The sequence below is a fragment of the Fusarium falciforme genome, chromosome 10 (genome assembly GCF_026873545.1).
Source record: "Fusarium falciforme chromosome 10, complete sequence".
NCBI classification, from domain to species: Eukaryota; Fungi; Ascomycota; class Sordariomycetes; order Hypocreales; family Nectriaceae; genus Fusarium; species Fusarium falciforme.
The window spans coordinates 2,704,103-2,718,314 of NC_070553.1; the positions used below are offsets into that span (position 1 = coordinate 2,704,103).

The 14,212-nt window shown below is 53.3% G+C and overlaps 4 protein-coding genes across 4 annotated transcripts; 2 read left to right on the top strand and 2 right to left on the bottom strand.

Annotated features, from left to right (window-relative positions):
- Positions 1 to 167: 167 nt before the first annotated feature.
- NCS54_01271700 (GLTP domain-containing protein) lies at positions 168 to 998 on the top strand (the record flags this gene model as incomplete). Its single annotated transcript, XM_053157943.1, has 4 exons — positions 168 to 315; positions 370 to 428; positions 526 to 644; positions 704 to 998. The coding sequence occupies 4 exons, from the start codon at positions 168 to 170 to the stop codon at positions 996 to 998; spliced, it is 621 nt and encodes a 206-aa protein (XP_053013918.1).
- A 2,075-nt stretch (positions 999 to 3,073) lies between these two features.
- Positions 3,074 to 4,243, bottom strand: NCS54_01271800 (Abhydrolase-3 domain-containing protein; the record flags this gene model as incomplete). The annotated part of the gene is made up of 1 exon (XM_053157944.1): positions 3,074 to 4,243. One exon carries the CDS (start codon positions 4,241 to 4,243, stop codon positions 3,074 to 3,076), a length of 1,170 nt encoding a protein of 389 aa, XP_053013919.1.
- Positions 4,244 to 6,449: 2,206 nt separating this feature from the next.
- Positions 6,450 to 9,284, top strand: NCS54_01271900 (Aspartate--tRNA ligase; the record flags this gene model as incomplete). The annotated part of the gene is made up of 1 exon (XM_053157945.1): positions 6,450 to 9,284. The coding sequence occupies one exon, from the start codon at positions 6,450 to 6,452 to the stop codon at positions 9,282 to 9,284; it is 2,835 nt and encodes a 944-aa protein (XP_053013920.1).
- A 756-nt stretch (positions 9,285 to 10,040) lies between these two features.
- Positions 10,041 to 11,171, bottom strand: NCS54_01272000 (Hypothetical protein; the record flags this gene model as incomplete). The annotated part of the gene is made up of 2 exons (XM_053157946.1): positions 10,041 to 10,078; positions 10,130 to 11,171. The coding sequence occupies 2 exons, from the start codon at positions 11,169 to 11,171 to the stop codon at positions 10,041 to 10,043; spliced, it is 1,080 nt and encodes a 359-aa protein (XP_053013921.1).
- Between the last annotated feature and the right edge of the window lie 3,041 nt (positions 11,172 to 14,212).

Consider the following 14,212-nt stretch of genomic DNA (forward strand, 5'->3'; position numbering starts at 1 on the left):
GCCTAGACCCCTCCTGTACCTGCCTCAAGGGGACAGCTTGACCGCTCCGCTACCGCCACGGCAACCTCAAACGACCTCTCCTTTTTCCCATCTTATCTTCTCCCTTTCATCTTCAGCTTCTCAACTTTCCTCCAATTCTATCAATCACTCCTCGTCCATCCTTCATCATGTCTACTGCTTCGTACCCCCCTGGTGGCACTATTGTGCAGACCCTGAAGCGTACCTACGCTGATGTCCCTGTCGATGAGGCCAACGGCAATGCTGTCTCTACCACCGAGTTCCTCGAGGCTTCCGAGGCTATGACCACCATCTTTGGTAAGAATTCATGCATAAAATGTTGATCTACACATCTAATTGCCCTCTTCTTAGATGCCATCGGTGGTGTTGCCTTCGGCCCCGTCAAGAAGGATATCCTTTTCAACATCGAGGTCCGTAACCTACCCCTTACTCCACGACTGCATCGACAGACCTACATTCTCCATCAAGACCACATCCTACAAGAATATGCCTAACGATACTGGGTAGAAACTCCGTGCCCGTCAGGCCGCTGCTCCCGCAGAGTCTGGCAACATCCAGGACCTCTGCCGAAACGAGCTCAAGACCAAGAAGCACGAGGCTACTGAGGGTGCTCTGTGGCTCATCCGGTAAGGAATATGTCCTCCTGCCATAGTAGAATCATCGACTAACGTGCCAATTCCAACAGTGGTCTCGATTTCACCTGCCAGGCCCTCGCTCGCAACGTCGCCAACCCCTCGGAGGAGCTGGCTGACTCTTTCCGCGCCTCATATGCCGACACCCTGAAGCCTCACCACAACTGGCTTGTCAAGCCCGTCTTCAGCGCTGCCATGAGTGCCGTCCCCTACCGCAAGGACTTCTACGCCAAGCTTGGCGAGACTCCTGAGCTCGTCCAGAAGGAGCTCGATGCCTACCTTGCTGCCTTCACCAGGGTTGTCACCATCCTCAAGGAGTTCATCAACAGCAAGGAGGCCAAGTGGTAAACAACCCTTAGTTTACCATGACGATCGAAACCAGAATCTCTGCACGTACACTATGGCGGAGCTGAGCATGTAGCGACCAGCCATTTATCTGGAAAACACCGTGATTGGTAGAGACATCCTTCTTGCAAGAGGGATGTCGAGATATTTAAACAACACAAAACAGCCCTGGCAGGCTGTGACAGCATAGAGCTGCTGCCGCCGAGTTAATGATAACGAATCTACGTTTGTGCAACCATGAATCCCGTCGATGTAGTGTTTAGTCTCGTGAATAACCGTCCTGGACCCCGAAATGGCGCTTCAATGTCTTGGATGACAGAACAGGAAATTCGCATAAGCTTAATATCATGTGAAGTAGGCCGATGTTCGGATGATTTGATTCAAACTCGAATGGAAAGGAGCTGATCTTGGCGTGCCAATCGGCCCCGATATCGCTCTCTTAAGCGCAACCTTAAAAGAGTTGCCAAGAACAAGATCATTTTGATGATGACGAAGTTCAGTGATGAGTGAGCTCAACGCTACCATTAGTGTTGAAGCAACGACAAATCGAGATTCGTTTAAAATCCCATCTTGGCCGGGTTGGCGGTCATGGTAATCATAAAAGCTTCAGTCAGTGCCCCCTCGTCATACATACTGTGCGGGAGAACAGATCCGCCCCGTCTTGAGGCTAGCCAGTCGGCAACCGGGAGCCGAGCACACCATCTCACGGCCGGGAGGCGTGGATCATTTCAAAGAAGGATCGACAGAAGGGAGGCTGATGGGATATTTTGAGATGCTTACATGAAGATTGTGAGAGGTTGGTAAGATATAGACTTGGGAGGAAATAGAGTTGGTTTATGCTCATGGGAAGGGCGTAGGGATGAGATGACCGCAACTGCGCATAATATGATGGCACCCACCACCAGTCAAGTTCATGATGGAAATGGCAGATTTCGGCAGTTTTTGCCAAAGGATGACAATTTGTATTCCGAGACATGGAATCACGAGCCCGATCGTCTCCGCAAGTTGCGGAAGATTAACAAAAGTCCGCGGTATTGCATTGTTGTCACTTACACAACAAACCCTTTTTTTACGGAGGTGCCGGGCTCCACGGAATGCGGACACGTCAAGAAACCCGGTCGCGAAAATGGGATGCTTACAAAGTCCGAAAGGAAAGTCCAGTCACAAGCCAAAGGACTTTTCTTTGAGAGAAGATGCAGGTGACCAACTTGAGCCCTCTCCCCACAGGTCTAGATTCGCTCGTTCCCGTCGTTTATCGCTATCGCTTTTGTTGCAGTAACCGAGAAGAATCGTGAGATTGTCGAGAGCTCGCGATGACGAGAAGTGGAATCATTATTCGACCATGTTTCTGTCGGTAGCATGTCCCTTCTTAGATATCATTTGAAGTTGAAGCCAAGAAAATAAAAAAGAGACACAAGGTGAAGGAACCAGTCGACGCCCGCCGTCTAGCCTCCCGAGACCTTCACACACACCTCCGACGCTTCCGAAGGTGGGCAGCATGCCTTTAGTCCCTGGACCCTTGAACCAGACCAGCGGATTCCTTTTGTTGCTTTGAATGCAGACGTATCTTTTCGGTGGATACAAGTACCTGGTTCTTCAATGAAGGATACCGCATTCACACCCGTGAAACAGACCCATCAGTCGGCCGCCGAAAAGAGCGGGCGCCGATGCCGAGATAGGGCTGGGAATGCTTGTTTGGCTTTGAGTTGGCTCCAGAGGTTTTCTGACTCTTTGTCCATGTGACGATTCTTGAACCGCCACTCCCCCGTGTGTCCTAAACTGATATGCTTAAGCATGTTTTTATTCTGTATCGTGTAGTGTATGTGCCATCAGTCTCGCGCCCGCAGAGTATAGTATATACTGAAACGCAATAAAGCAAATCGAGCGCCACCGCCCGTCTATCATGGAGACGACTCCTCACCAGCCTCTGTTCGGTTGAGACCTCCGTTTCTTGCAAGAAAAAGCGCCACGCTACTTAAACCAGACAAACCAGATACCAACGCCAACAAGAGCAGAATCAAAAGGCAAACTAGAACCATTATCAAGATGACGCCCAAGCAGTAGCCTGCCAGGGGCCACTACCTCCCAGACCAGGACTTGAATGAGAGATACTTGGGCCGTCTCAGCGTCGGCCGCTTGAGTTTCATAGACCGCATCGACTCTGTGTCGGTCTCACACTTCTTCCCAAACCAGCTGGCCATTGCTTCGACAGCCTCTTGGTACTCGATGCTGACGCTCTCTTTAGGTGACATGGGTGGAGGACAATCCCAAGCATGTCGCTCGCCCGCAACTAAACGCATAGTGAACCGTTTCTCGGCAGCCTTGAGTCGATTGGTGAATTTGAGACCTTCAGCCAGGAGCATGTCATACTCGCAAAGGACGATGTGGATCGGGGGAAGCTTTCCCAAGAGCTCGTCAGGCATCAGACCTGGGGACAGGCGTGGGTCTGATCTATCCTCTCGGGGAATGGCTGGATAGATGAAGGATGCATCTATGAGATCCGTAAGCCCCTTGGGCAGTGTGAGGTCCGGCCGTGAGCATGTGAGCCGCTTCTCGGGGCGTGAGATGGTCCAGTCAAGAACAGGATAGAAGACAGCCAACCCCGCAATGTGGGGAGGCTCAATGGAAAAGTTGTAACCCCAGCGGCCGGGATCCGTGAGGATGAGCCAACTCGCAAGAGCATTGGTGGCGCCGGCGGAGAAGCCCGAGAGGATGATACGATCAGGGTCAATGCCAAACTCTGCAGCGCGGTGCTTGATCTGGAGGACAGCGTCGACACAATCCTCCATCGGGGTTGGGAAGGGACATGACGGCGCCAGTCGGTAGTTGACGGTAAAGACAACAGCGTCTAGGTTCGCCATGACAGCGCCGGCCCATCGGGCATCATCAGTGCCTTGCCCAAGAATCCATCCGCCGCCGTGGAAGTTGATGACAGCTGTCCGAGCGCCGAGGGCGGGACGGGGCGGGATCCATACTTCGGCCTTGATCTTTGTCTTGGCCCGATCCGTATTGCTTGGAGAAGCAGCCTTGGCGAGCGTGGCATCGAGCCAAATGTCCCGCGTGGGCGAGGGTGCAGGAGGATCAGTGCGGTTGGCGATGCTGAAGCCCAGGCTCGCGGCAGAACGGATGGCCTGGGCACGGGCAGTCAGGTACCAGCGTGAGCTGGATTCAAGAGGGTTGACATAGTCCGGGGGTTCCGGCGTAGTTGGATGTGACTCGGAGGGTGTGGCCTCGGTCTCCATCACCATTTCAAAGGCAGAGGTGTGGTCCCAGCAGCCCGCGGAACTCGGCTGAGTGATATATGCAGGAGTGGTCTGCAGTAACACGCAGGGTAGTCTGGTAAGGATAGATAGGAATAAGGAGAGACGATGAAGCACAAGCGACCAAGCCAACCGCCAGCCAAGACGAGGCCGGTTGCAACGGCGAGGATAGACAGGCAAGCACCGCCAACGGGGAGCGGTGGAGGGAAACGGCCGCGTTCAAACACGTGGTCTAGCTTCTAACAGGACAGGGAAACAAGCCGGGGATTGGCTGCTACCGATGATCAGGAGGAATGAAAAGAATGATGGTTTGATGATGGGTGTCTGGAGACTTGTCGAGGAGGATGGTAAGCAGAGCCAGAGCGCGCCCATATCTACCTCAGTACCGCCCCTCGAGACTCAGCGATAAGAACCGGTTTCCCCCTTGGACCTGTATCTCTAGAGGGGCCACCGAGCGGTTTGCGAGCGATATGATGCGAATGGCGTCGAAGATGCGAGATGAGACGAGACCCTCAGGCTCTGGAAGGTTCAGGTTCCTTGGAGTGACAAATGACAATGACGTCGGTTGGCGGCAGCACGGGAAAAGTGGGGGCCGTTCAAGGAAAGTCGACAGGAACAAGTGGGAGGAGGCTTAATGTGGGTCGCGCCTTCCTAAGACCCGGCGCTTCCGATCCCAAGTTCGATTGTTGACGTCACATGTACGAAAAAAACTCGAGCAACTTTGGCAATCAAACCCTCCCGCCCCTGATTGTTCCTGGTGCTCTGTCCTGTTTTGGTGGCTGCATCCATCTTGTTGCACGAGAATCATGACAAGAATAGAATACATGCTTTTTGTCCTGGCTCATTTTGTTAACCGCCAAGAGATTGCCGGTTTGTGTCAGAGGCTTGGCCGATTTCCCGCGGGCACCGGAGCTTCTCCACCGTTCTTCCAATCAACGACCCCGGCTCGGCGCCGATGCTGGCTCCGGAAGTCCGGGGTGCGGCATGAGAAGCGCGAACAACCACCCTCCATAGCTGGTCACGGAATTTTCGCATCCCCCCGAGCGGGAAACTGTGGGCTTCTAGACGTACTGTACACGGTACTTGGACGTCAACTGGAGGGTACTCTGCAACGTGCCGAGACGGCAAACGGCAGCTCACCCTTGGGTGGCTTGCCCGTTCTGGTCCAAGCCAAGAGCCAGCATGAATCTCTGGACATGGCAGCATCTCTAATGCAGACCCCAGTGCCGAGTTTCCCATCTCCCTGTCTCTGACTGGCCTGAGTCATGTTCCACTGCCGTCACGCGGTTGCAGGTGATGCGGGATGGTTCAGCCACCAGGTGCCCAGTTCCGCGATACACGACGATTTCCTCGAGATACTTGGATGGTCAGAGCAAGTGTGAAGGTCGTGTCTACAGTACAGTAGCGTAGTGCCGGAGATAACAGCCATGACGCATCGTGGTATTCGCTGTGTCCGCACGCCACAACTACCGACCCCGTTTGAATTGTCAGCACACCCGTCTCCCGCGCGGTCTAGGGCTGCTAGGCCCGAGTCTAATGGCCCATGCTGACAATACCGCATAGAATCTAGGGGATTTCTCGGTACCGTCACTCATAATTTTCTTCTCCACGAGATGCCGACCTAGTCATTCTGCATGCACCCTCCACCGTCAAACGGCCTTTGCAGGCCGGGTCCGAGGCCGAGATCCACGGGTTAGCTGTGTAAGCTGAAAAGAGTTTTTTAGGGAAAAGCAGGCTTCTAAGCAGGATCCCCATCGGACCCCGAGATGCCCGGCAAGCATTGATGAATGATATAAACGCCACTGGGCCTCGTCTCAGGACAGTGAATGACAGAAGATCATCATTGACTGCCAGCCATTCACACTGCCTTGCCTTGCTTCCTTGGCACACGGTATCCGTACACGTGTATTAATTCCTGATCCTCCTTTCCGCCTTGAAGAATTCCAAGACAAGACATCATAGCCGCCTTCGAGCAGACTACATCAACCTGTCGTCCCCCCGGCCCTGATCCTCCGACCGGCGCCAGTTCAACCCAACCCCGAAAGGAGCCAGAGCAACCAAAACCAGCCCACCCGATCGTCATCGACTCTCTGGTAGCATTGACAACCCAGCTTTTCCAAGTGTGGCTCGTTTTCTCGCAGACCCCACCGTGCCACACGCGCACGCACACCCTTCGCCTGCACCAGACCGAGCTATGACGGGCATCCTTGCTCCCGTCGCCTCAGCCTTTGGCATCCCGCTGGGACCCAAGCATCGAGTTGTTAAAGGCTCGACCTCGTCCTCGTCTCCCCCATCTCCAGTCTTGGCAGTTGCTACCTCATCTGCATTCACATCTGTTTCCGCCTCCTCCACCATCTCCTCCTCCGACTCGACCACTATAGACTCGGTTCTGTCCGAGGCAAGCCTTACATCATCGCCGACGTCGATCCACAGCCCCGTGCCCTGGATGGCGAATAAAAACACCAACGTCGCCGTCGCGACTTCCCAAAGCGGTAGCACCACCAGCACCGTCTCGTCACCGCCCAGACACTCGACCACCGCCAGCATCCTCCGTAATAACATGCGCGACAGCGGCATTGAGCTCCACAACAGGGACTCGGCCAGGTCGAGCATGGATGGCTCGACCAATCGAGATGCCGCCGCTAGCAGCAGCCGGACGTCTCTCGACAGCGGCCGCACCAGCATGAGTGCCGACTGGCCGGTGCACCCGGGAGAGATCAACACTGTCGCCCAGCTCGATTCTCTCCCCATCGGCACCGAGGTCACATTCCGAGCCCGTATCGAGACTCAGCGGCCGCTGTCCAAGGTGCTTGACTTCCTCCTCCTCCGAGACCAGACGCACTCTGTCCAGGGCGTCCTCGCCCGCGATGCCGATAACGCCGACTTCGTCAAGTGGGTGCGCAAGATCAGCTCCGAGTCGCTCGTCCAAGTGTCAGGCATCCTCAAGCAGCCCCCATCGCCCATCCGATCGGCGACACACTCTGGAGTTGAGGTCGACATCTGCTCTGTTCACCTCGTCAACCCTGCTCAGAACCTCCCCTTTAGCAACTACAAGCCTCCCGAGACCCTGCGCAACCGCATGTCCTCGCGCATTCTCGATCTTCGACATCCCTCTAACCAGGCTCTCTTCCGCGTGCGATCTATGGTCTCGCGCGTGTTCCGAAACACCCTTGAGCAGCATGGCTTTGTCGAGATTCACACTCCCAAGCTTCAGCCCGCTGCCACCGAGAGCGGCGCCGCTGTCTTCCCCGTCAATTACTTTGGTCGCCGAGCCTTCCTCGCTCAGAGCCCTCAGCTCGCCAAGCAAATGTCCATCTCTGCCGACTTTGGTCGTGTCTTTGAAGTCGGCCCTGTCTTCCGCGCTGAGAACTCAAACACTCACCGTCACCTTACCGAGTACACTGGCCTCGATCTCGAGATGGCCATCGACACCGACTACCATGAGGTCATTGAGCTTATCGATATCTTCCTGAAGGAGGTGTTCAGGACCGTCTACTCCTCCCGAGAGCTCGAGGTCATCCGCAAGCGATGGCCCAGCGGAGAGTTCAAGTGGCTCGATGAGACTCCCATTATTCCCTTCAGCGAGGGTCTTCAGATGCTTCGCGACGATGGCCGCGACGTAGAGGAAGAGGATCTCTCTACTCCTGATGAGATCCGTCTCGGTCAGCTCGTCCGCGAAAAGTACAACACCGACTACTACGTCCTTGACAAGTTCCCAGCCAACGCTCGTCCTTTCTATACCGCGAAGGACCCCGAAAACCCCAAGTGGACTCGATCCTTCGATATCTTCATCCGAGGCCAGGAGATTTGCTCTGGTGGCCAGCGTATTCACAATGTTGAAGAGCTCCGAGCCAACATGGCCGCCGCTGGCATGTCTGAGGATGGTATGGAAGACTATCTGACAGCCTTTGAGCTTGGTGCTCCTCCTCATGCCGGTGCCGGTCTTGGTCTCGAGCGTATCGTCGCCTGGATGCTTGAGCTCGGTGACGTGCGATACGCTTCTCTCTTCCACCGTGACCCCAAGTCTCTCCCAAGCAAGGCTCCTGGTCTGCCTCACCCTGAGGCTGATACTACTAAGCCTCTCAACGGCGACTCTCCTCCCGCCCTGGAGAAGCTTATTGCCAACTATGGTGACGCTTCCAACACATCGTGGCTCGATGATCGTTTCAAGATCTGGCGACACGAGACTGGCGCTGCTGTTGGCTGGGTTCCCCAGGACAAGTTTGCTATGATTACCGGTGATCCCCTTTGCGACCGCAGCCAGTACCAGGAAGTCATCCGTGCCTTTGTCAAGCACGTCACCGTTGACCTGCGCCTGACCCCTGTCTGGATGCTCGTCTCCTATGAGGTCCAGAAGATCCTCGCCTCCGAGCTCCGCTGGCGGAGCTTGTCCTGCACTGAGGAGCAGCGTGTCGATGCTGATAAGCACAACTCCTCACAGATCACTGGTCTTGCCGCCAAGGCACGGCGTGTTGAGCGTGAGGGTGTCAAGATTCATGAGGTCAAGGCCGACGAAGACTTTATGAAGCGCGCCAACCCTGCCATTGAAGAGTGGAAGGCTTCCCGCAAGGGCAAGCAGGTTCACTTGACCGAGGTGCGCCCCTGGGTTGACATGGAGCATCGACGATACTTTGCTGCTGAGAAGGACGGCAAGGTCCTCTCCCTTGTGGTGCTCGCCAAGCTTGCTCCCCGCCACGGCTGGCAAGTCAAGTGGGCTCTGGACTTCCCCGGCGCTGTCAACGGTGCCATTGAGGTTCTCATTGGCCACGCTCTGTCCAGCGTCACTGGCCAAGTCACCTTCGGTGCTGGTGTCTCTGAGAGACTCACACCTGGCGAGCATGTCGGCGGTCTCCGTGCCCGCTTCCTCGCCGCTACCTACCGATCCATCGTCGACAGCCTGGGCCTCCGTCGCAAGGCTAGCTTCCGATCCAAGTTTGGCGCTCTCGGCGAGGAGGTCTACATCTGCTACCCCAAGCACGGTGTCGGTCTGCGCGACCTGCAGCAGATTGTCAAGTTCTTCCAGGACTAAGCAAGACTGTCAGTTGACCTGACTTGGAAACACATAGAAGGCTAGGGGAAAGGGTGGCAATAGCAATGAGGGTGGAGGATTCAAAGATACCATACGAGCGTGGGAATTATGAATGACGCACACAGCCTGTACTTGATTTACTTTTATCGGAACGGTCTGGTTTTGTGGTCGGTTGGTTATAGCAGTTGCGTGGAGTTTTGCTCTTTCTTTTTCTTCATTCTGTACGAGTCTGCGAGAATGTCTCGTTACTCCCCTTTTAGATACCAAACCTGGATGGAATACCTCTCTAGACGGAGCATGACGGGCGGGCTGCGCTTGCTGATGTATACTTATACCTCGATAAGAATTTTATATGTTAAAAATCTCTTGAAACTTGACTACCGATGTTGACTGTAGTGGAGTTTAATGCGGAAAAGTGACAATAGTTCGAGTTCCAGGCAATTGATACTACACACTTGGGTTATGCTTGAAGCGTAATTGCCAAGTCGAGCAGCACTCATAAAGTTGTTAACAATGTCTATTGATGTTCTCACAACCCATCTCTCGGCTGTCATGACTGGAAAGCCAAAGAATATTAAGATGTGCTGTCATTCTGCCCAGTGTGGCCAGCAAAGTACAATATCATTACATTCATTTACCTCATTATTCAGCTCTCCCGGCCCCATCCCGATGTCATCAAGCTCATAAATTGCCCAGCGTAGGCCAAAAAGCATGAAAATCCAAACGCGCAAATACACCCTCGTCCCTTGCGCAAACTCACGGCTCGTTGCCAACAATGAAGCCTCTCCGGAATGCTGCAGACTACAGTCAACAATCTTCAGTTTAACATAGTCAGAGAGACTTACCCCCTGGTATCAGAGCCGCCGCATACATGACTTGAGAAATCGGCCTCAAGCCATCCCTGTCATGCTGCTCCAGATGCTTCTCCCAAAAGCCCATCAACTGGTCAATCTGAGTCTTAAGGGGCTCATCTGCCCCAACACACTGAACTCCCAAGCAAGCGCCAAACTCCCTAAACGCCAATCTATGGGAAGCACTGCCGCTCATATCCGCAGAGTTGCCGTCAAAGATCTGGTCGGCGAGTTCCAGCGCTTCCTCGGTGAAAGTGTCTGCCCACTCTTCGTTCTGGTAGAAGTGAGCGATCCACAGGCCCATTCCCAAATCCAATGGATCACCGCTTGGGGCCACAGAGCCCTTTCGGTTCATTATCTGCTCGTAGTCGCTAATCTCTTGCTTGAGGAGTTGGTCCTTGCGACCTTGTCTCACTGCCGCTTCCTGAATCATTCTGTAGATGGCAAAGCCCGTCGCGGCGTCCAAGTGGCCTTCAGAGGGTACCAGAACCTTTTGCATATCCATAGATATTTTCCAGACCATCTTCAACCTGTTCGATGATCGAAAGACAAAGTGAGGATGAATCGATATTGCAAGCTGAATCGCCAAATCGTTGAAGGAGGGGTCTCCGGTCGCCCATGAGAGACGGTTCAGGGCAAACATCCAAAGGGTCAGATAATGATGATACTGACCATCTCCGTCACTCCCCGACGCGTCCATCTTGCCTATCCTTAACCCACCCTTCAGCGGCTCTTCATCCGTCGCACCAGGAAGTCTCGCTGATCCGTCTCTCGTGCGGCCAAGCACATCATGAACAGTCTGAACGAGACGTCTCGCCAAAATCAAATACTTTTGTGTAGTTGTCGCTTCAAACAGAGTAATCAAATTCACGACGCCGAAAGCGTCCGTCCAGAGGTACCGGCCGCGGTGGCCTCCGGCTCCGGGATCATCGGGCGGGACCCACCTTTCGGCGTCGGCGTCGGACAGCTTTTCGTAGTTGCCGTAGACGACGTGCATCGCTTTCGCGAAACGGCGGATTGCGATTTCTTGTGGCATTGTGCGTATTTGGCCTCAGGGTCTCCTTAGTTTCCTTCAAGGTTGTAGTGCCAAGTGTTGTTGAAGTGAAGTTTCGCCAACAATGGGTGTGAGCTGCGAACCCCTCTTGCTACATCCGATGACTTCATCATACTCCTCTTCTCTCGTCATTTCATGCCACGGCCCGCTACCTTATTTTTCATTCCTATCGAGTGTGTGAGAACTTTACTGTGTGGGAAATGAGCGATCAGGGATATTGCAATATAATGAACTACTTATACAGCAAAAGGTTACTACCATTTCTCCAAGCCACAACAACTCAACCACCATATATCAAACTTAATCATCGAAGCCACATCTAGGGCCCTAGGGAACTTCAGATACTCGAGTCTCAAACATGAGTCTGTGAGGAGGAGAATCTCAGCCGCAAATAAACTCTGTTTGTCTCTAGGGTAAGCCATTCATGCGTGGGAGACTTCAGTTAGAGATTGAGAAAACTTGAAAATATTATTCCATAGCTCGGATTCGAACACAAGCCTGTTCAAACGATCCTTTTAAGTAGCTTGTCAGCAGTGAGTCTCTTCTGCGGGCTCATCATTAACACAGGCTGGGAGGCATACCAATGATTGATCACGGCCTATATAGCCGGGCTGCTGGGGCGAGTTCAACTTAATGGGCTTCTTCTTCTTTCACATCTAGACAAATTGAATATTATCTAAAAGCCCAGGGGCGCTTTTAGTAGAAAATTAGAACAAAGCATAACTCACTATCAGTGAATACGAACGGAGTTGGGTCAAAGGATGTGGCTGCTACTTGGTATATATATCCCATAGGTTGCCTGCATTATAAAAGACTTATATTTGCATTAAAATAAAGAGAACTAACTTATAATACCCAGAACTGCATGGAATGGAAGACAAGATCATAAATAGACAGTCAGTCAATCAATCCATGATTGAGAGAAAGCGCTTTAATTCACTAAACAACGACACGACGAGCAAAAAGAAAACGTCTCTCCGGTACAGGGAATCGAACCCTGGGCTCCGCGGATAAGGATCTCTCAACTGAGTTGATGAGAGCGCGAAATGTTAGCCACTACACCATACCGGATGCCGGATTGTTGAGAGCCGGGGCTGCAATTGGCGACTCAAAGTCCTGCCAAGTCTGTCCAGCGGAGATGTGAACAGGTCATCAAACTCTCGGCCTTGCCTTCTAAGAGATCGTGGATATGATTTGCAGGACTGTGAGCGAGTTTTGACATGGGCAGAGTTTTAGTAAGTAGTTTCCTAGCCTGTCTCCGTTCGAAGTCCCGGTCTATCGGCCCCACTGCCGGCCACCGCAGAGCATTTCGTTAACCTACACTCAGATGTACAGGTAGCTTGGGGTTTGAACCGTAAACGAATGCTAGCAGCCCTTCGAGTCAGATCGAACATTTCAGTAACTATAACCTGAATGAGATAACCTGAATGAGATCATCATCTATAGAAACGAGGCAAACTTAGAATTCATGTGTCATGTGTTGCTTCAGCTGTGCTGTAAGCCAGGAATAGTCTTCGAATAGAGGTTAGTAAGAAGGATATCCTTGCTAGACTTCCCATCAATTAAAAGCTGAAAAGCACACCGTATCTATGCCAAGAGCATCGGTTCTACTATATTCACCATGATCAATCTATCCGCAGGAGCACTAGCAACCCACTTAGACAGGGCCAACCCTCTTGGTTAACCCTGATAAGAATGGATGCAACAACACCGCAAGTTCTGGGCTGAATGACGTCCCGTGCAGCAGCATGTCGTCAGTTCATGTACCAGGCAACATGACCCCACTGCTTCCCGGCTCCCATCAACGAATCAAACCAGGACAACTACTTCGAGACACTCAATGAGATAGAAGGACCCTGGGTCATGCAACGACAGTTGATATTCGAGTCATTATAAGGCCATACGTAGCAGGCTGACCTTGGATCGCAACACGTGGATACTGAATGCTGGACGGGTTTACACTGGGACGAGGCACCCTGAAGCAACCCTGCTCGGCGAAGGCGACGGGATGGGCATAACCCCGTCGCCAATCTTGAATCACATCACTAGAAGCGGTCGGTGTTTGACAGTTTGCGGTGTGACAAGCGAGCCGTGGCTGGCTGGGGTATGGGCTGATGCAACTCTGTCAGTCGATTCCCGCAGGGAAACCCATCTGCCGTCATGACGATAGCCAGCTCGCATGGGTAGAGCCCGCCTATTATGCCCTAGTATCGTGATACGTGCCGAGCATCTCCTGTTGTTATCACATCACACTTAAACAAGAGGGTCCGGTGCGATATCGAGGTTCGTCGGATGTCTTATATCATGGCCGCATCTCGGCCCCCATGGCGCACGTTCCGCAGGCACCACTTACGCAAGAGATCAGAGATGCGGCCGCATAATAGGCCGCGGCGACCCTTTGAGAGGGAGTAGGACCCCTGCAGCAGCGGGCCGCTCGCTGTTGCGGATTGGGGCGGGACCCCGTGTTGGCGGTCATGGAACGGGCCAATAACACGTGGGATTGTGTTCGTGGCTGGGATGAGGCCAGTGTCACTTGCATTAGCTCCGAGTCATCAGACGAGGGTGAACGATGTCGAGAGCAAGACAATCGAGGACGGGTCGTGATTGTTGAAACTTGGAGGTCAAGTGGCCTGCCGGGGCTGTGCCGTGATAATGCGAGATGGCGGTGTTGTCTTGGTGGGACATGGTAGCGTATTTTGCTAGAGGAGATCGGGCAACCGCCGAGAGCAACCTGTACTGTCAACTGCGGAGTGTCGAGGCTACAGCCATGATCAACTGTCCATATTGATTCAATATGCGCTCTCGAGTTGGTGTGACCAGGGCGCTTAAGGCGGCTGAGGCCTTCTTTCTGGGGCACATGGATAGAAAACTCGACATGTTTATACCTGCCCCGTACGGATTGCAAGATATTCTCGGCAAGCTGTTTGGCTTGGCGTCTGGAAAAGTGACGGGTCTCTTTTGGAGGCGCACTTTAGGCGAATGTCATTGATGGGGTCGGCCGGTCAAGGGATCTCCCTGCAGTT